Below are 23,436 nucleotides of genomic sequence, written 5' to 3'. Positions count from 1 at the left end.
TAGAAAAAAAATTTATGACCTAAGTAAAACTCAGAAGAGGAAGTAAAAATACAGTGTTGTAAAGTGTTACATAATACATGAAACAATGTAATATTTCAACATAGACTGTGATAAAGTAAAGGTGCATACTATAAGCCTTAGACTATCTGCTGGAAAAATAAAACAAAGAGGTATTATCAAAAAGCCAAATGAAATTCTAAAAACCAGCCAGTCCAAAAGAAGGCAAGAGGAGAATAACAAAGGAATAAAGATGGGATAATAGAAAAAAATGGCAAGATGGCAGAATTAGGGCCAATTATGCAACTAATTGTATCAAACATAAATTTTCTAAACATCCCAATTAAAATATACTTTAAATATAAATCCTTGATTAGCAGAAGATAACGGACAAATACATACCATGCAAATAATAATTATCAACAAGCTAGAATGACTATATAATATCAAAACAAGAATTATTAACAGAAGTTCTGGTTCAAGATGGCAATGTAGGAAGACCCTAAACTCACCTCCTCCCACAGACACACCAAATCTACAGCTACATATGGAACAATTTCTGAAAAAACCCTAAAAACTATCTGAGCAACTCCTACACATGGGGCAAATGAGAAAAACTTCACATCAGAGCAGGTAGGAGAGACTGAGACACAATCTCACCATAAACCCCACCCCTGGCACCATGGCCCTTGATTGGGAAGGAACTGAAAACCCAGAGCTTCTCCCTGAGGAGTGAAGGGTTTGAACCTCACATTGGGCACCTCAACTTTTAAGACCTGCGCTTGAGAGATGAGCCCCCAAAACATCTAGCTTTGAGAACCAATGGGGCTCATGTCCACAAGACCCACAAGGCTACAACAAACTGAGAAATGACTCCTACAGGGTTCACGTCCTTGGACACAGCCACCCCAGGGCCTAGTGCAGAAGCAGGTGACTGAGAAGCACTCAGACTCTAAATGAAAGAGGCTTATTTGCTTAACTTATAACATCGGCCTGAGTGGCAAGCCTTTAACTTATCACACATCTAGAGGCCTTCTGGGATACTCTCCTGGGATGGAGGCTGGAGGATGCCATCTTTGCAATCTCCCTCTGCCTCCCTCTAGCCAACAGGTGCAATCTTTGTGCTTTCATTCTGCCTTCCTCCAGAGGACCAGTATTTCCCAGAGGGGAGCTTTTATATGCATCCGGTGCCCAATTTTTGCCAATGCCACACAGAGGATGCCCCTTAATCACTTGGGTCTATTGGCCAGGGGCCTTGCATTTCTATGTCCCATAGGACTTTAAAAATTGGAGAGAAAGTTCTTGACTGGCTACCACTGCCAGGGCACTGCACAAACAGCAGACTGAAACACACCTACAGGCCTCTATGAAAGAGGCCTATTAGCTTGCTCTGGAGCTTTAGCTAGAGGAGCAGGTTTCAGATTTGGCACACATCTAAAGGCCTATGGAGGTGTTCTTGAGGAACTAGCCCAGGGGGCACCATTTTTTGCTCTCTCTCTCTGTCTCACTCCAGCTCACCAGAGTCTCCCACCAAGGAGCTTATACATTCATCTAGCACCCTGATTTTTGCAACTGACACCCAACAGATACCTCTAGAAAGCCTGGCTCTGGTGGCAAGTGGGGTTTATACTTGAGGTCCCACAGAACTGCATATATTCACATACTTTAAAAGCTTCTTCCTGAGGATCTGGGTTCCATTCAGCCTGAATTTAGATGCTAAATGAGATCCTTCCTTTTGAGATACTGACAAATCTTGGCACACCCTCAACTACTGGAAGCCATTAGAAATTAAATAGCCTTCTTAGAAAGTTACAAAGTTTAAGAGACAACAAAGACCCTGGATAGGGTTGAACAATAAAGTTTATCTCCTACACAAATCTACTCCTTCAAGACTGGAGAGGTGGCTGTTTTATCTAATGTGTAGAAACCAACACAAAGAGTCAAGGAAAATGAAGAAATAGAGGAATATGTTCCAAACAAAAGAACAAGATAAAAACCTCAGAAAAAATTCTCAATTAAATGGAGATAAGAGATTTACCTGATAAAAAGTTCAAAACAATGGTCATAAAGATGCTCCCTGAACTTGGGAGAAGAATGGATAAACACAGGGAGAACTTCAACAGAAAAATAGAAAATATAAGAAAGTACACAATAGAAGTCACAGACTGAATAATACTATAACTGAATTGAAAAATACACTAAAGGGGTCCAACAGCAGACTAGACAAAGCAGAAGTAGGATCAGTGAACTCGAAGACATGACAGTGGAATTCACCCAGTTAGAGCAACAAAAAGCAAAAGGAATGGGAAAAAGTGAAGATAGCTTAAAGGACTTATAGGGCAACATGAACCAGACCAACATTTGCATTGAAGGAGTCCCAGAAGGAGAAAAGAGAGAGAAAGGGGCAGAAAACTTATTTGAATAAATAGTGGTTGAAAACGTCCCTAACCTGGGAAAGAAACAGTCATCCAGATGTAGGAAGCTAAGAGAGTTCTAAATGAGAAGAACCCAAAGAGACCCACACAAATACACATTATAATTAAAATGTCAAATGTCAAAGGCAAGGAGAGAATCTTGAAATAAGCAAGAGAAAAACAATTTGTTATGTACAAAGGAACCCAAATAGGACTGTCAGCAGATTTTTCAAAAGAAATTTTGAAAGCCAGAAGGGCTTGGCATGATATATTCAATGGGATGGGGAAAAAACCACTTCCAACCAAAATACTCTACCCAGCAAAGTTGTCATTCAGAATTAAAGATGAGAGAAAGAGTTTTCCAGACAAGCAAAACCTAAAGGAAATCATCACTACTAAACTAGCCTAACAATTAATGTTAAAGGAACTTCTTTAAGCAGAAAATAAAGGGAGTTTATTAGTAACAAGAAAACTTATGAAAGTATAAATCTCACTGGTAAAGGTAAATATTTAGCAAAGGTTGTGAATTAATCACTTATAAAGCTAGTATGGAGATTAAAAGACAAGAATAGAAAAAAATAACTGTAACTACAATAATTAGTTAAGGGATACACAAGATAAAAAGATGAAAAATATGACATCAAAAGCAGAAAACATAAGGGGCCTACCCTATGGCATAGTGGTTGGGTTTGGCACACTCTGCTTCAGTGGCCCAGGTTTGCGGGTTCAGATCCCTGGTGCAGACCTACACCAGTCATCAGCCACACTGTGGCAGTCACCCACATACAAAATAGAGGAAGATTGGCACAGATGTTAGCTCAGGGCCAACCTTCTTCAAGCAAAAAAAACGAGGAAGACTGGCAGTGAATGTTAGCTCAAGACAAATCTTCCTCAGCAAAAAACAAAAACAGAAAACATAGAGAGAAAGGGTAAAAATGTAGAGCATTAGAATGTGTTCAAACTTAAGTTATGGACTTAAAATAGACTATTATAAGTTGTTATATGTAAGCCTCATGGTAACAACAAAGCAGAAACCTTTAGTAGATACACAAAATATAAAGAGAAAGGAATCTAAGCATACCACTAAAAAAAATTCATCAAACCACATAGGAAGAGAGCAAGAGAAGAAAAAAGGGACAGAGGGAAACTATAAAACAGGCAGAAAACAATTAGCAAAATTATAAGTATATATTACCAATAATTATTTTAAATGTAAATAAATTAAATTCTTATATCGAAAGACAGAGTGGCTGAATGGATTTTCTTTTAAAAGACCCACCTCTGTGCTACCCACAAGAGACTCTTCGGATGTAAGGACACAAACAGACCAGAAGTGAAGGAGTAGTAAAAGATATTCTATGCAAATGGAAACCAAAAAAAGCTGAGGTAGCTATACTTATGCAAAACAAAATAGACTTTAAAACAAAGACTGCACTAAGAGACAAGGATTGGCATTACACTATACTAAAGAGGTCAAATCAACAAGAGGATATAACACTTGTAAATATTTATGCACTCAACATAGGAGTACCTAAATGTATAAAGCAAATATTGACAGACCTCAAGGGAGAAATAGACAGCAATACAATAATAGTAGGGGGCTTTAATACCCCATGGTCATAAATAGATAGATCATCCAAACAGAAAACCAATAAGGACACATCAACCTTAAATGACATGTTAGACCACATGACTTAATAGATATATACAGAACATTCCAGCCAAATACAACAGGATACACGTACTTCTCAGGGACAAATGGAACATTCTCCAGGATAGATAATATGTTTGTGCACAAAATGAGTCTTAATAAATTTAAGAAGATTGAAACCATGTCAAGCATCTTTTCCTACCACAATGGTATGAAACTAGAAATTGATTGCAAGAAGAAACTGAAAATTTTACATACATGTAGAAATTAAACCACATGTTACTGGACAACCAATGGGTCAAAGAAGAAATTGACAGAGAAATCAAAAAATAACTTGAGGGGCTGGCACAGTGGTGCAGCGGTTAAGTTCACACATTCTGCTTTGATGGCCCAGGGTTTGCCGGTTTGGATCCCGGGTGCAGACATGGCACCACTTGACAAGCCATGCTGTGGTAGGCATCCCACATATAAAATACAGGAATATGGACACAGATGTTAGCTCAGGGCCAGTCTTCCTCAGCAAAAAGAGGAGGATTGGCAGCCATTAGCTCAGGGCTAATCTTCCTTTAAAAAAACTTGAGACAAATGAAAATGGAAAAAAAACCCCAAAATTTATTGGATGCAGCAAAAGCAGTTCTAAGAGGGAAGTTCATATCAAAATATGCCTACATCAAGAAATGAGAAAAATCTCCGGTAAACAACCTAGCATTACTCCTAAAGGACCTAGAAAATGAAGAACAAATGAAGCCCCAAATCAGAAGAAGGAAGGAAGTAACAAAGATCAGAGCAGAAATAAATGAAATAGAAACTATAAAGACAGTAGAAAAGATCGATGAAACTAAGAGCTATTTCTTTGAAAAGATAAACAAAAACGACAAATCTTTAGCTATACTCACAAGGGAAAAAACAGAGCGGCTTCAATTAAGTAAAATCAGAAATGAAACAGAAGATGTTCCAGCTGATACCACAGAAATACAAAGGATTATGAGAGAGTACTATGAACAAATATACGCCACCAAATTGGACAACATAGGAAAAATGAATTAATTCCTAGAAACATACAACCTACCAAGACTGAATCATGAAGAAATAGAAAATCTGAACAGACTAATTAATACTAAGGAAATTAAATCAATAATCAAAAAACTCCCAAAAAGTAAAAGTCCAGGACCAAATGACTTTACTGGTGAATTCTAACAAATTCTCAAAGAATACAAACCTTCTCAAACTCTTGCAAAAACTAAAAGAGGAAAAACGTTCAACTCATTTTTACTGAGCCAGCCTTTCCCTGATAACATAACCAAACAAAGATGCCGAAGGGAAAGAAAATCCAGGCCAATTTCCCTGATGAACATGGATTCATAACTCCTCAACAAAATATTAGCAAACTGACTTCAATAATATATTGAAAGGATTATACACCATGATCACACAGGATTTATTCCAGGGATGCAAGGATAGTTCAGCATCCACAAATCAATCAACATGATACATTACATTAACAAAGTGGAGGATAAAAAATCTTCTGAACAGATGCAGAAAATACATCTGACAAAATTTAATACCCATTTATGATAAAAATTCTCAACAAAGAAAATAGAGAGGAAATGTACCTAAACATAGTAAAGGCCATGTATGACAAGCCCTCAGCTAACGTCATATGCAGTGGTGAAAAGCTGAAAGCTTTTCCTCTAAGACCAGAGACAAGACAAGGATGCCCACTCTCACCACTTTTATTCAACATAGTATTGGAAGTCCTAGCCAGAGCAATTAGTCAAGAAAAAGAAATAAAAGCTACCCAAATCAAAAATAAAGAAGTAAAACTGTCACTATGTCCAGATGACAAAATATTATATATAAAAAACCCTAAGTCTGCACCAAAAAAACTAACAAATTCATAAAGTTGCAGGAAGGCTGGCCCGGTGGCATAGTGGTTAAGTTCACACACTCTGCTTCAGTGGCCTGGGGTTTGTGGGTCTGGATCCTGGGCACAGACCTGCACATTGCTCATCAAGCCATGCTGTGGTAGCATCCCATATACAAAATAGAGGTAGACTGGCATAAATTTTAGCTCAGGGACAGTCTTCCTCACCAAAAAAGTAAGAAAAAACACTTGCAGGATACAAAATCAATATACAAAAATCTGTTGCATTTCTATATACTAATAATGAACTATCAGAAAGAGAAATTAAGAAAACAATTCCATTTACAATCACATCAAAAAGAATAAAATACCTGGGAAGAAATTTAACCAAGGAGGTAAAAGATCTGTACACTGAAAATCATGACATTGATGAAAAAAGTTGAAAAACATGCAAAAAAAGAGAAAAACATTCTGTGTTTACAGATTGGAAGAATTAATATTGTTAAAATGCCCATACTATCCAAAGCAATGTACAGATTCAATGCAATCCCTATCAAAATTCCAACAGCGTTTTTCACATAAATAGAACAAACAATCCTAAAATTTGTATGGAACTATGGAAGATCCCAAATAGCCAAAGCAATCTTGAGAAAGAATAACAAAGCTGGGGCATCATGCTCCCTGATTCAAAACTATAGTAATCAAAACAGTATGGTATTGGCATAAAAACAGATGGAATAGAAGAGATAGCTCAGAAATATACATATACATATATGGTCAATTGACTTATGACAAAGGAGCCAAGACGATGCAATGGGGAAAGGTTAGTTTCTTCAATAAATGATGTTGGAAAAACTGCACAGCCACATGAAAAGAAGGAAACTGGATCACTCTCTTATACAATATGCAAAAATTAACTCAAAATGGATTAAAGTCTTGAACATAAGACCTGAAACCATAAAATTCCTAAAACAAAACATAGACAGTAAGGTCCGGTGGCCTTGGCAATGATTTTTTGGATTTGAAATTAAAAGCAAAGATAACAAAAGCAAACATAAACAAGTGGGACTACATCAAACTGAAAAGCTTCTGCACAGAAAAGGAAACCAACAAATGAAAAGGCAACCTGCCAAAGGGAGAAAATATTTGCAAGTAATGTATCTTATAAGGGGTTAATATCCAAAATACATAAAAACTTGTACAACTCAGCAAAAGAAACTATCTGATTTTAAAAACTGGGCCAAGGACCTGAACAGACATTTTCCAAAGAAGACACAAATAGCCAACAGGCACATGAAAAGGTGCTCAACGTCACTAATCATCAGGGAAATGCAAATCAAAACCGTGACGAGATATCACCTCACACCTATTAGAATGACCACCTTCAAAAGACAAGAAATAATAAATGTTGGTCAGGATATGGAGAAAAGGGAACCCTTGTACAATTCATGGAAATGCAAACTGGTGCAACCACTATGAAAAATAATATGGAATTTCCTCAAAAAATTAAAAATAGAACTGCCACATTATCCAGCAGTTCCACTTCTGGGTATTTATCTGAAGAAACAAAAACACTAACTCAGAAAGATATATGCACCCCCATGTTCACCGTAGCATTATTTACAATAGCCAAGATATAGAAACAACATAAGTATCCATTGATGGATGAATGGATAAAGAAAATGTGGGGTGTGTGTGTGTGTGTGTGTGTGTGTGTGTGTATCTATAAAGGAATATTATTATATATTATATTAATATATTAATGTATATAATGGAATATTATTCCGTCATAAAAGAGAAGGAAATCCTCTGTCTGTGACAAGGATGGACCTCAAGTCATTATGCTAAATGAAATGAGTCATACAGAGAAAGACAGTTACTATAGGACCTCATTTATATGTGGAATCTAAAAAGACAACAACAATAACAAACCTAAGCTCAAAGACACCGAGAACAGATTGGTGGTTGTCAGAGGTGGGGAGCGGGAGGTGGATAAAATGGGTGAAGGGGATCAAAAGGAACAAATTTCCAGTTATTAACTGAGTGAGTCTTGGGGATGTAATGTACAGCATGGTGACTGTACTGAATAATACTGCATTGTATAGTTGAAAGTTGCTAAGAGAGTAAATTTTAAAAGTTCTCATCACAAGAAAAAGAAATTTTGTAACTATGTATGGTGAAGGATGTTAAGGAGACTTATTGTGCTGATCATTTTGCAATACATACAAATATCAAATCATTATATTGTACATCTGAAAATAATATAATGTTATATGTTAATTATACCTCAATTTAAAAGAAATTTAACAAAAATCATAAAAGATTCATATATAAAAACACTACTGAGAGAAATTTAAAATTTCTAAATAAAGAGTCACCATTACTATGGATCAAAAGACTCAATATTGTTAAAACACCAGTTCTTCCAAAATTGATATATGGATTTAATGCAATCTCAATCACCATCTAACAAAATGGTTCTACGATTTACTTGGTGCAAATGCCCTAGAACAGCCAAAATATTTTTGATAAAGAAGAACAAATTTGGAGGGATTACATTATCTGATGTCAAGACTTCCAGCTTCAGCAATCAAAACAATATGGTATTGGCATAGATGATTGACACTTACCTCATACCTCACACAAGAAAATCAAGATGAAGTGGATCAGATACCTAAACATAAAAATTGAAGCTATAGGGGCCAGCCTGGCGGCATCATGGTTGGGTTAGGGGGCTTTCCTTTGGAGGCCCAGCGTTCACAGGTTAGGATCCCAGGCATGAACCTACACACCTCTCATCAAGCCATGCTGTGGTGGTATCCCACATACAAAAAATAGAGGAAGATTGGCACAGATGTTCGCTCAGTAACAATCTTCCTCAAGCAAAAAATGGAAGACTGGCAACAGATGTTAGCTCAGTGTCAATCATCCTCACCAAAAAAAAGAAGAAGAAGAAGAAAAAAATTAAATCTATCAAACTTACAGAAGAATACATAGAAGAAAATCTTCAAACCTTAAGTTAAGCAACAATATCTTAGATAACGTGGAAACCACTAACCATAAAAGAAAACTGATAAACTGGACTTCATCAAAATTAGAACTTCTATTTTCTAAAAACTCCACTAAGAAAATAAAAAGTAAAAACGTGTGAAAAAAACTCACCAAAACAGCTCTACTAATGATCAATAAACATTGAAAAAGATATTCAACATAATTAATCATGACACAAATATAAATTAAAACTACAATGAAATACACACCCATTAGAATGGCTAAAAGAATGAAAATACTAAGTATTGGTAAAGCTGAATTCCACTCCTAGGGATTGACTCAAGAAAAATAAAAACCTATGTTCACCCTAATACATATACATAGATGTTTATAGAAGTGTTATTCAAAATACCCCAAAACTGGAAACAACCCAAGTGTCCATCAACATATAAATGAATAAATAAATTGCAGTATGTCTATAAAATTGAGTTCTCAACAATAAAAAGGAATAAACTACAGATACACACACCAATGTGGATGAATCCCAAAATCATTATGTTGCATGAAAGATGTCAGACACATAAGTACATGTTGTGTGATTCCATTTATATGAAATTCTGGAACGTGCAAAACTAGTTTATAGCAACAGTAAACAGATCAGTGGTTGTCTGGACCAGAATTGAGGATGGGAGATTACTGACTACAAATAGATGCAAGGTTCTAATCTTGACCGCAGTCTTGGTTACACAGGTGTACACCTTTGTCAAAATTCATCAAATTACACATTTAAAATGAGTTTGTTCTCTTGTATGTAATTTTCACCACAATCAAAAAACTTATGAGACTATAAGAAAAAGAAGGAAACAAACTTATTTACCACTATTGAAGATAGCACATATTTATCTCTTACTCTAAAAGAGTAATTAAAGAAAATAATTTAAAGGAATTATATTTCTTCCCCAGTTAATCGGGGAAAATTCTTTACATAAGATTTACCTAATATGTAGAGATAAAATGATGAGATTAGAAACTTAATAACTTGCAACCCACAATGACAATTAGTTCAGGCAGTGGGCATTATGCTAAGTGAAATAAGCAAGAGACAGAAAGACAAATACTGTATGGTATCACTTATATGTGGAAGCTTTAAAAAAGTTGTATTCATGAAAACAAACAGTAGAATGGTGGTTTCCAGGGTCTGGGAGATGAGAAAAATAGGGAGATGTTGGTCAAAGGGTACAATCTTTCAATTATAGGATGAATAAGTCCTGAGGATCTAATGTGATGCATGGTAACTATAGTTAATAACACTGTACAGGAGTCTCCTATTATCCATAGTTTTGCTTTCCACGGTTTCAATCACCCACAGTCAACCACAGTCTAGAAATATTAAATTGAAAATTACAGATATAAACAATTCATAAGTTTTAAATTGTGTGCCATTCTGAGTACTGTGATGAAAACTTGCACCATCCTACCCCATCCCACTTGGGACATCAATCGTCCCTTTGTCCAGCATATCCATGCCATATGCGCTATCTACCTGTTAGCCAGCCACATAGTAGATGTCTTTCAGTTATCAGATCAACTGTCACAATATCACAGGGCTTGTGTTCATGTAACCCTTATTTTACTTAATCATGGCCCCAAAGAGCAAGAGTAGGGATGCTGGAAATTCAGATATGCCAACAAGAAGCCACGAAGTGCTGCCTTTATGTGAAAAGATGAACGTTCTCAACCTAATGAAGAGAAAAAAATCATATGTGGAGGTGACTAAGATCTATGGTAAATTTTATTACAGTACATTGTCATAATTGTTCTATTTTATTATTAGTTATTGTTAGTCTCTTTCTGTTCCTAATTTAAAAATTAAACTTTATTATAGTAGGCATGTATAGGAAAAACATAGTACACATAGGGTTCGGTACTATCCACAGTTTCAGGCATCCACTGGGGGTCTTGGACCAACACATTCCCTGTGAATAAGGGGGTTCTACTGGATTATATACTTGAAATTTGCCAAAATAGAAGAACTTAAGCATTGTCGCCACAAAGAGAAGGTAATTATGTGAAGGGATAGACGTGTTAATTGGCTTGATTGTGGGAATCACTTAACAGTATATATGTATATCAAATCATCACATTGTAAACCTTAATAATACTACACTTTTATTTGTCAATTCTATCTTAATAAAGCTGGAAAAAATTTAAAAGACAAGAGGTAACAAATGTCAGCAAGGGTGTGGACAAGAGGGAACCCTTGTACACTATTGATGTATTTCAAAAAGAAAAGAAAAGAAAATTCGTTCAGGCAGTATCATCAATGAATCCTAAAAGAATTAGATAAAATTTGAGGGAACAGGATAGTCACATGGTGCCAAAGTGTCACCATACAGTTTAATTCCTAATAGCAAGTGGAAATATGTACCTTTGCAAGGGAGATATGGGAGTCACCTACTTAACCAAATGATCACAAGTGGCATGGCTCCCTGTGGGACAATCTGACACAGTGGACCTTTGGGCATGATGCAAATTGAAGTATAAAGCATTGCCTGAGAAATCTTCTTGCCAAAAATGCTTTACCCAAGCCTAATCAAGATGTTATTTCTAGTCTACAGACAATATAGGGAACAAAGGAACAAGTTAAACTTACTATGAGAAAAATACCAGAATGTGGGACATACTCAAGACAGCTGACTGATCTCTTCAAAAACCAGTCATGAAGAAAAAACATGAGAGGACAATTCTAGGCTGAGAGGGAAAAAAAGAACATCAAAACTAACACAATCCATGAACTCTAATTGGGGGGAGAAAAACTATAAATGATATTATTAGACAATTATAGAAAATTTAATATAGACTGAGTATTTTATGATTTAAAGAGTCATTATAAATTAGATGTGATAAGAAACATATAGAAAATGTAATAGGAGAATGTCATTTTGGGAGATGCCTCCTGGAGCATTTCGATATGAAGCGTCCTGATATCAGCAACTTATTTTCAAATGGTTCAGTCAAACATGATAGATAGATGGATAGCTGATAAATAGTTGATGATGATGATAGATAGATAGAAAGATAGATATATAGATAGATAGATAGATCTAGATAAGAGAAAGAGAAAGGCTAAAGCCAATAAAGCAAAATGTTTTTTAAAATTTGAATATTTGGAGTGCTCTTTATGTTATGTTTTCAAGTCTCTGTAAGTTTAAAATTTTTTGCAAAAAAAGGTGAAAACGTTTCTCCAAGTCCTCCCACATGAAATTTTGTGACCACCTCGTACCTAAGGAGAGGTATAACAGAATGGCTCCCTTTTGCCTCTACAACATTACTCTAATGTCTAATTATTCTCATATTGTCTTTCTTCAAAATATTTAAATACTTAGGATGAACACCCAGCTGACTAAAATTAAAGAACTGTTTCTAATATCTTCAAGTACAACGTGGATTCAAGAAATTCTAGACATGATTCAAAATGATGGTGATGAGGCAAAATGCAACCAAGCTGCCTCTACTGAAAGACACCCCTTCACTGAATTATTTCCCTATAACTAAGAACCTGGTGAGTATTATACAGCAATATTGAAAAGTCTCCCTGTGTTCAGATCTGTGGAAGAGTCAGACATTAATTTTAAGTTATTGTAAACGAATGGGAATGATTTCTTAAAAAAGAGAGGGAGAAGGAGGAAAAGGAGGAGGGGTGTATGTTATGGACATTAAGAGAATTCGTTGAGGGAGCTAATGAACTTTCCTGAAAGTCTGAGTCCAAAGAATAAGATGAAACAAAGAAAAGCTTGAAGAATAGGAAGGAAGGGATGCTTTATGCATCCTTCTGAATGTACAGCTATTGTCTCAATTGTCTCCTAGGGAAAAATATAAAATAAATCACTCTTTAGAATAAGACACAAATGTAAATTCAAGGATTTCCAAGAGTAACAAGAATAAATGAAGAATATGAATTGTTTTTCTAGATTTGGAGATAGCTCTTGATATGCCTTCACCACGAGTGTTAAAAACTCTCCCTCCTTCACGCCTAATGACACCATCTTGCTGGAAACAAAACTGTGAGGTAAAAAGAGCTGACTTTTCAAACTTCTCTTAACTTGGTGATATAAATTATGCAATTGAAGATACTTTCAAAAACCCATTGTGCTATTTTTCCTAGACAAAGTCCTTAAAAATTGAGAATTACATAAACTTGGAATCTGTAGACAGCTATTTTCTAATATTCTGTTTGATCCTATTTCATGATAATTCCTTGCCTGAATTCTCCAAAATAATCTGTATTGTTATAAATCAGAGTGGATGGGGAGCTAGAACAGAGGGAAACACTTTTTAAAGTAAAACTTTTGCCTTGCTCAGCCAAAATATTAGAGAATAGTCTCCTGGCCTCAGAAGCAAAAGTGTAGAATTTGCTTCTCTTCAAGGATTCCCTATGATGCCGGCCCTGATATCAGTTCCCCTACATTAAACCCAGCATATATGGGATTAAAACGAAAGCACTCTTTCCCTGCTCATTCCCTCGCTCCCTGGCTCCAGAATCCACTATCTGCCATGGAGACAGACATGGCCAAGGACAGCCACCTGGATTCCTTATCAGCTCCTCCTCCTTTCTGCAAACAGCATCCCAAGGCTGAATGCAGGCTGGTGGGAAAGCTCCAACCAGCAAGGCCACTAACTTCCCCCACTCTCTATAAGAAGCCACATTCTTCACAAACCTTTAACACCCCTGGCTTCCCATCTTTCTGGGAGACAAGAAGAAACAAGATGAATTTGAGGGCTTACTCTCATCTCCCAGCTGATATCACCTGAAATAAAAACGCTTTCATTGCCATAAGCCTGGCGTTACAGTTTTTATTTGGCCCCTCTTGTATGGTGTATAGGGAACCTATGTTTATAGGCGCTAACACCTATGTCCATAATATACCCAATTGGCCAAACTCAAAACCTGTCATCATTTTTATCTCCCTTGCCTCCACATTTGTTCTCTCACAAAGTCCACTTAATTCCTTCGTATCTTTCTAACCTATCCAATATACTAAAACACTGCCATCTGTACCCAAGAGGTCATTGTTCTTTTTTGCCTTCCAATTAGTCTGCCTGCCTCTTGTTTTGCCACCTCCAGCCTTTCTTCTTTGTAGTTGGTAATCCTTCTAAAACACAAATCTGACTAAGGCATTTCTCTACTTTAAATTTTCCACAGACGGATTGAAGATCAAGTCCAAATTCTTTATATCACTTTCAAGGCCTTTGGCAGCCTGGGCCCTGCTTCAGTGGCAGCCCAATCTCTTCAGACTCCTCCATTCTTGCTAAAAGCATCCTGAAAATCTTGTAAGTCCTTTAACACACAGTGTTTCCTCACACCCTTGACCTTTTCATGTGCTATTCATCTGACTCAAGCATCTCCTCCCATCTTTACTTGGCTAATTCCTACTTATCTTTAGATATTTGCATAGATAATACCTACTCTTGGGAGCTTCCCTTGACCACTCATGGCTGGATAAATTTCACCTATATATGTTGGCATAAGTGTGGGTGTGTTTGTCCCATCATTGTATTCATCACACTGCATTGTAATTTTCTCTTTTCTTGCCTCTCTTGTCTGTGAGTTCTTACCTCTTCTTGACTGTGAGTTCCTTGAAGGAAAGGACTGAGTCTGACACGTAGTAGCAGCTTACTTGTCTGCTGTGTATCTGTTGAATGAATGATCATAAATTCCCAATCAGCAGCTTGCCATGCCACTTTCCTTATTTTGCCTAGATTCCTGAGGCAAAGCCAAGAGCAACCCAAATATGAAAAATATTGTATATTAGCAAAACCATTCTAATCTTTGAGAAACACTGTCTTAGACATTCCTCTGTGAGAGTCTTGCTGATATGTACAGGCACTGTGCATGTAATGAAGCAGCTCTGGATTCAATGCCCAAATTTCTCTGTTCCGGCCCTGACCCCCTCATGTACTAACCATGTATTATTGGTAAAGTCACTCAGATTCTGTAAATCTTAGCTAATTCATCAATTAAAGAGGCAAATATCCCTTCTCTCCTTACCAGCTCTAACATCTATGGGAGTCAAATGAGATCGTATGCACAAAAAATGCTTTCTCCTTCACACCTCTTTCCCAGTTGTGAAGCTAGGAAAATTCCTTCTCCCCTGTCAAGATACACCTGAGACTTGCCATTTCATGGTTCCCTCCCTGAATGTCTAGGAATGCCCTGTCACTTTTTCCTCTTGTGAGTACTTGGTATATCATATTCCAGTCATTATTTACAGTACTGTCCTAACATTTTGTTCATCTTCCTACATAACATATGACTACTCTAAGGGTAGGGCACTCTCCTTGTCTCTGTATTCCCCATGTCCATCAGCAAAGCAGGGTCAAAGAATGGGCTCAGTTTATTTAATCAATATTTTTAAGTAGTAAGTCAATAAAATTATATATACCTATAAGAGGCAGTTATCATTGTTTTGGAACACTCTTCTACAGTATTATTTTTCTTTCTCTGGCTTCCTTCTCTCTCCTTGATTTCAGGTTATCTATCTGGCCAGAAGTGCCAAGGATTGCCTGGTGTGTTACTAACAACACCTTCACATGATGACCTCCTATTCCATGATCCTCAGAGCTTGGACGAATTTTGTGAGAAATTCATGTCTAGAAAAGGTGAGTGCAAACTGACTTTGGGGTACTCTACCCTTCAGGACATTCTAACCATGAGAAGGGCCTCTGGTATTCTGGCAGAGAATGGTACTGAATGCCATCCTGAGTGACCAGGTCCTGTCTTAGGGATCTGGAGACTGGGAAAGACAGGTAGAAGATTTTTTTTTCCAAAAGTGGATATAAATATAAATTGAGCACATATTAGGGTATAACTGTAGGGACAAAGGTAAAAGTATCCAAATCTTAACTTGGATTTCAAAAACTGACAATAAGGAACAATAAGGGAAAGAGGAGACATTTCATACAGAAAGACCTAGGGCAGCTGAAGGAATAGGATCACTTCATGCTAATTTTATCTTACTGTGTTATTGGGCTGCAGTGCCACTGTGTACAGCCATAAAAGTTGTGCACCGCATAATTGCAGAGGGTGCCGTTCCCATACACCATAATGTACAATCTTAGATGTCTTCTCTAGCAGGGCCTTCTAATTAGAATTAGTAGTTGTGGCCCCTCATCTTCAGTAATGAGGTCACATCTTAGTAGATCTTACTGAGATCACAGCTTAGGACACTACTGAACCCTTTAGGTTCACCTGTCAAAAAACCAACCAAGTAGAATTGACCGTATGTCAAACCAGACTGATAAGGATCTCAAAACCTTGACAAAAGAAGAGATCTCAAGAAAACAGTAATGTGTAGACAGAAGAAGAGACTAAAGTGTTATAGGGGCAATTTAGGATGTGAAGATTGTCTTGACCTCCTTTACATGGAGCTTTAATTTAGAAACAAGATTACGTCATTATATTTCATATTGGGGTGGGAAGAACTCAGACAAATGGATGAAAGTTACATCATGGCTGCTCCACATAATGAATGTTCCTCAAATAATTAGAGTTCCCATGAATGAAATGACTGCTTTGTGATGTCAAGTGGTCCCAGTCCTTGGGCAATCTGACTTTCCCTAAGCCAGCATCTACCAGTTTACTGAGCAAAGAGCTGCCTCCAAGCAGAAAGTAGGTCCTTAATAGCTCTTCCTGGTAAACAGAGAGGGCAAGGACAAAAATAAGATATTGCCAACAAGTCAGGATACCAATATTTCATAGTTCTTACTGACAACCCATTTATTTGGTCAAGTTTAGTTAAATTCCCAAATCAGGAAGCATTTTGCATTGCCCCCATGAATTCATTATAGCCAAGTCTGACCAGCATTCATATTCTCTTCAGAAAAGAAAAAGATCAAAATGAAATGAATTCCTCAACACAATTTGGATAAAACAGAAGTCTATGGAAAAACCAATCAAAAAGAATCCCCATCAAGTATGTCACTCAAGTGAATCAAGACAGAGGATTCTGTCAGAACAACTTCTTCAGAAACAAATGAGATAAAAGAGGAGAGACAGCTAATGATAAGAAAAATTACAAATCTAGATAAGACTCCAACTGAATGGATTTCCCAATATTTATGAGAGAATTTTTGAGAGTAGGCAAGGTAGGAGGAAGCATAGGAGAGAGAAGGATCCCAGGCTTCTCTTATGATTTTTCTCAAATCTCATGTTGTGATAGTTTTATGTGTCAGCTTGACTTGTCTGTCGTACCCAGTTATTCAATCAAACACCAATCTAGATATTTCTGTGAAGGTATTTTGCAGATCTAATTAACATCCTCATCAGGTGACTTTAAGAAGGTTACCCCTCAACAACATGGATGGGCCTCATCCAAACAACTGAAGGCCTAGGAGCGAAAACGGATTTCCCAGAAAAGAAGGAATTCTGCCTCAAGACTGTAACATCAAATCCTGCCTGAGTTTCCAGCCTGCCAGCCTGCACGACGAATTTGAAAATTTCCAGCCCCCACAATTGGGGAAACCAATTCTTTAAAACAGATCATTTGTATATAAAATCTCCCATTGGTTCTATTTCTTTGGAGAACTTTGACATATGTATCAGTCAGCATGATACATGTCAGGGTTCAAGTCAACTACAAACATACATCCCTGATCATCTTCATTCAGAAGAGAACATTTCACTCACTTGCCTACTTGCTCTGTGGACTTTTCACCTCTGAACAATATTTCTTACCATCCTTCAGACAAAACTTTATGTCCACTTTGCATCATGCTTGCAACAAAGCAAAGACTCAATAAATATTACTTTTATAATTACTTATATACCATTATATATACACTTTATGTAATATACTATATATATAAAATGCTAACATAGTTTTTACAACCATGCCCAGAACCAAAATCAGGAAGCTGCCATATGTGCCAATCTATCAGGGACACTGAAATATCACTGCCATGACCTGAAAATACAGTATTAGCTAACTAGGGTTTCCATTCATTTCCCTGTGAATGAATGAAAATTGATGAAATTGGTAAAAGAAAATCAATCCCTTGTTTCCCAAGTAGGCAAATCCCTTAAGTTCCCCTCAGTGGTACCTTTCTCTCTGCTGTTGTTGCATCTCTTTCTGATTATGCACTTGCAAAATGCATAGCACAGGTATGAGGGGAGCATAGCAGGAGGACCCAAGCTCTAAGACTGAGCTACCTGAGTCAGTCGTTGAATCTGGAACTAAACACTGTTTACCAGGAACACTTTATCATCCTACAAAAACAGAAACCAGTTTAAGGGACAAAGTGTTTATTTGGGATCTAAGAATTGCAATCCGGTGAACACAAATTCCGGGAGAAACCCAAATAGTGTCGCAATTACAGGGTGAAATAGGAGGGTTTTTACGGGAAAAGGAAAGTGGTAATTCCATGAAAAGAAGAGGAAGAGGGAAAAAAATCTTCCAGAGGTGTTAATAAACTAGGTTATTCTTTTCTTTTCAATTATTTTATTGAGATCCTAATGGTTTATAACATTGTGTAATTTCAGGTGTACATTATTATTTGTCAATTTAAGCTAGGTTATTCTTTAGCTATACATGGCTGCTTACCAACTGGATCTACAGAAAGAGAGCAGATAGTCATCTGTCTTTGTGGTCAGGATGCCTGCTTTCCTGTGAACTTTACAAACAGTTGTTTGGAAGACAATGTTAGTTTGGCCCAGCCCAAAGGTCTGGCCCAGCTCAAACAGTTCAAAGGTTCAAGGAGTAAGATGTGCATGCAGTTCCTCTGAAATGACTACTCTGGCTCTATTTCAAAATGGCTCCACTTATGCTGACTTTTCACAAGGTGAAATATTTTATTACTGAAATGATTTAAGGTGAGTCCCAAGAAATGGTCTACATGGGTAAAGTCACATACAGTAAATATATATATTATAAATCTCTGCTTTAAACTGTAAAGATTGATCTAACTTTTATTAGTAGAAAACTACCTCCCCTTCACTAAATAAGCTGAATAAAAGTTCAAGAAGCTTATTCCAAAGGAATGGTAAGTTGCCTCATTTCTTTGGGTCTGGCCCTGGTACTGAGAACTAACAGCGCTTCTCCCTCTTCTAGTGGCTCACGGCTCCTGGTGCGACCATGTGAAAGGGTCGTAGGTAGCACAGAGCAAGCACTGGGTCCTCTACCTCTTCTACAAAGATGCAGAAAAGGTAAGTACACTGAGTGTCGTTGGTCAGACTCAGCAAAGCCTCCTGACAATTATACTTTATGCAAAAATCTGTCTTTTAAATTGGCCAAGCTCTTCTTTTTCCCCTCCTCATAAAGCTGTTTTCCTCTATGGTCAGAATCCAAAACATGAGATCCACAAGCTTTTGGAATTCTTGGAGAAAACCTTGTCGGAGGACATTATAAATAAGATCATCCACCATACCTCATTTGATGTAATGAAAGAAAAGCCCATGCTCTCCCTTCCCACATATGTGACGACACTATCTCAAAATTCTTGAGGAAAGGTTGGGGACATTTCTTTTATTTAACTCGATTCTATAATATATTCTGCCCTATAAGCCAAAATAATTTTAAGCTTAATTTCCAGGAAAAAGTGATATATTTCAATTGTAGGGGAGGAACAACTATTCCTCTACCCTCTAGGTTCTTCTGGCTAGTCTAAGAATTAAGTTGTGGTGAGACAGAATGACAGGAGAAAACCGAGGAAAACTGAGTAACTCACTAAGATGGCTAAAGCCACCACCTTAAATACCATCTTCAGCTAAAGTCAAAGGAAGATGTGGAGGGTAGTGATTTGGGACTTTGAAGGAGAGGAAGGCAATTTACATGGAGATGGAAAAGCAAATATTTGGTAAACAAAGGTTTGTCATACTTTGCAAAAACAAAGGGACATGTGGAGAACTTTGATTTAATTGGCCCTTGCTAGGTTCCTCCCTGTCTACCTCACCTAGTTTTTATTATACTATAGTTATCTTATGGTATTGGCAGCTTCCTGGAAAAGGCCTTCTACCTTAAATTTTTTTAGGCAGTTAGGGGGAAGGTCAAAGTTTCTTTCTCAGTCTTTCTTCTTAAAAATAATCAAGCCAAAGAGAAACTTTTTGGAGTGGCAAATTCTGATCCTCCACAAAATCAAATTAAGAATTTCTACTCCTTTTCACCCTGCCCATTTGGCAAAAGCCTGGGCCAATGCTTCTCAAACTTGAGCATCCATCAGAGTTCCCTGGAGGACTTGTGAAAACACTGACTTCTGGGCCCACACCAGAGATTCTGACTCAGTAGGTATGAGGGGGGCCCAAGAATCTGCCTTTCTAACAGGATCACAAGTGACGTTGATGATCCTGGCCACTTTGAGAACTTCTGTCCTTCATGAATATAAAACCCCAGCTCAAGCATAATCTCTCCTCTAAAGTCTCTTGCATCCTCTGAACAGGTGTGGTCCATCACTGCTTTTGTTCAGGGCTCTAGTTTAGCACCTAGCACATAGCTCTGTAACTATTTATTTTCATGTCTGTCTCCACAGTGAGACAATGGATTGTCCAGAAGGGAGTGTTGTGTTCAGTTTTGTTCCACTAGTACTTAGCATATGCCTCATATATCATAGGAACTCAGTAAATGTCTGCTGAATGAGTGAGCAAATGAATGCATAAATGAATGAGTGAGACACTCTTTCTGTCCTCAAGAGATTAACAGTTTAGGGACCAGCCTTGTGGTCAAGTGGTTAAGTTCACACGCTCAGCTTCAGTGGCCCAGGGTTTTCTTGGTTTGGATCCTGGGCACAGACATGGCACCGCTCATCAAGCCATGTTGAGGTGGCATCCCACATAGCACAACCAGAGGCACTCACAACCAGAATATACAACTATGTACTGGGGTTTTGGAGAGAAGAAGAAGAAGAAGAAGAAGAAGACGAAGAAAAGAAGATTGGGAACAGATGTTAGCTCAGGTGCCCATCTTAAAAAAAGAGAGAGATTAACAGTTTATAGGTAGAAATAAATAGTTTATTAACAGATTAATAGATTGAGAAACAGATGCATGAAGTTCAAGATAAGAGAGGGCCCATGCAAATAACAATGACCATTCTATAGATAAAAGAGATAAGATGAGATTTACTTGAGTCAAGCTGAGGACTAGCCCAGGAAGGCAGTCTCCACAAAGGAAGAAAGTGTTCCAGAGAAGCATGGTTTTCAGTACACTTTTATACTTTTTTAGAACAAAGAACATACATTAAACACACAAATGATACATATTCATCGAAGTTTCAAAGAGATTTAGTTACCGGTTAGTAGGTCAACGTGACCCTGATATTGGGGAAAGGAAACTTATCTTCAGGAGTACTGACACTGGCGTTGGAGGAAAGGAAGTATGCATTCTTATCTTCAAAGAGTGCATTCTTTTACTTTGAGGTGATATTTAATGCATCCATATCTTTAATGGTTAAAGCAGATGTACAATGTATGCTACAGGCCCTAAGTAAGGCTTCTTTAGTTCAGGCCGAATCAGGTTTAAACCAGAATACGTATCCCTTATAATTCAATATGTGAAAATTTCTTATCAAGGGTAAAGGGGAGACTATACTAGTGGGTCCCAAATACCAATCGACCTGACTAAATCAAAATCACCTTTGAAAACCCATAATCCCTGTTTAAGGATTCTAATTCACTGGTTGGGAGTTAGAATCAAGAATTCCATAGTTTTATCGAGCACTTTGAGTTAGTTGGCTTGCAAAGGGGTAAGAAACCACTAGAAATAAAGCACTAGGTGAATTTAGAGGACCAATTAGTTAATTCTTCCTTGGTTGGATTGCCAAGCTACAACAGTTTGCAGAAAATCATGGTTGTCTAAATGTTACCTGTGAGGAATTAACTGTATTAAATTTCGCCCAACAGCAAAAGTTTAAAAAGCAATGCCACCTTGTAAGACATTTCTTTGTCTCTGAGGGAGTAACCAATTGTGGACTTTGAGTTGGGTGGCATCAGAGTCAATAGTGGATAGGAAATAGAGCAAAATGGCCCAGGTAGGGCACCTCCATGGGACCTGCAGAATTTGAAGAAGGGAGCAAGGATGTGCCTTGTGCCATGTGGTGGGAAGCTCAGGCTGAGTGGGGCTGAGGGATTGTCTGTGAATTTCTTTGCTCTCCTTCAGGCATGCCTGGAGACTGGAAGAATCATTTGACCCTGGCCATGAATGAGAAATTTGCTGAGCATTATAAGAAGATGTCAGGGACCACGCTGACCTTCTGGAGAGAGATCTGAGAAGAAAGAAAATAGGAAACTATGCCAAATACACTGCCTTTTAATATATTGGGTGGGGAAGTATGGACCGAATGTAAAGCTTATTAGCATTCAGTCTCTGTCCACCAGGGGCTTAGCTAGTCTGCTACAATACTAAAACACAACTTAAAATATCAACAGACCTCCACTCGAGCCAATAAAATAAGAAGAGTAGAGATCAGTGGATGAGCATCATGAGAATTTTTTAAAATATAGGTATTTTTTATTGTGCATAACAAAGTGAGAACAAACAATTGTATGATGCATTCACATGTGCAATCTAATGTAGACTTCACAATAAAATAAGAGATAGGTATTCTGAGTCCCAATGCACAGGTGTGGAGCTTTTAGCACTCCTGATGGTATTTATGTATAAATAATTAACTTGCAAGAGAGAAGAGCTAATAAGTAGGTTTCAGAATCATGATTTATCTAGACAGGAAGATACGTAAATAAATTGCCTCTGAAATTAAAAAGATAAGTCAACAGGAAAGCAGAAAAATTTTTACTTTTCTAAAATTTGATTTTTTTTAAGCAAAAGAGCTCAAATTAAAGAAACCATGCAGTGAAGAACTGTAAAATCTTTCCTTGATACAAATAACAATCGCTATTGGTTCTGATCTGGAAGCTGAGATCTGGGATAAAAGCACCCTGACTGTGCACTGCCATTTCTCTTAATACTTAGTCTATTTTGCATCACTCTCACAATAATTATATTTTCAGATTTATCATAAATTTAGTGTTTCAACTATGCTCCAATGAACAGCTGACTTTTTGTGTGACGAAGTAATATTGTGTTATTTGAGGAGATGCCACTAAGAGATTCTGTTGATACGCGGGCTGCCATCTGGGCAGAAGGCCTCAGAGAGATGACTGGCCCAATGGAGACAGGAGCTACACATGCCCCCTAAAGTGCCAGGAGAGCGTCAGAAGAAAGGAAGAATTTGAAGAGTTTTAAACTCAGAAGTAAAATTAGAGAAATCTAAAAAGACTTTTCAATTAGCATCTCAAAAGGTAATCAGGAGCAATATACAGAGATCCTAAGGTGCAGAACAAAGTAACCTCTGCATGGTCATGATTATTGTTCCCACCTGATTGCAGTGAAAAAGCAGTGCTGTGTTCCCCCACACTCCAGGCCAAAGGAACCTGGGGAGATATCATCCCATCCTCTAGCAAACTTTGATGACAACTTTAAATAAGAAAGAAAAGCAGGTAGTCCCTACAGACTGCTGTAAGGAAGAAGAGATGA

General features: G+C 37.4%; 1 protein-coding gene across 1 annotated transcript; it reads left to right on the top strand.

Annotated features, from left to right (window-relative positions):
- Positions 1 to 12,304: 12,304 nt before the first annotated feature.
- LOC102148088 (sulfotransferase 1C3) lies at positions 12,305 to 22,169 on the top strand. The gene is given in 8 exon segments (XM_005615023.3): positions 12,305 to 12,479; positions 12,889 to 12,986; positions 15,449 to 15,524; positions 15,527 to 15,577; positions 19,024 to 19,118; positions 19,254 to 19,368; positions 19,371 to 19,421; positions 22,060 to 22,169. Coding segments are annotated over 8 exon segments (771 nt in total).
- The last annotated feature ends 1,267 nt before the right edge of the window (positions 22,170 to 23,436 follow it).

Source organism: Equus caballus, chromosome 15, assembly GCF_041296265.1.
Source record: "Equus caballus isolate H_3958 breed thoroughbred chromosome 15, TB-T2T, whole genome shotgun sequence".
Lineage (NCBI taxonomy): Eukaryota > Metazoa > Chordata > Mammalia > Perissodactyla > Equidae > Equus > Equus caballus.
Note: the sequence above shows the minus strand (reverse complement) of the source record. Positions and strands in the feature narration are given on the sequence as shown.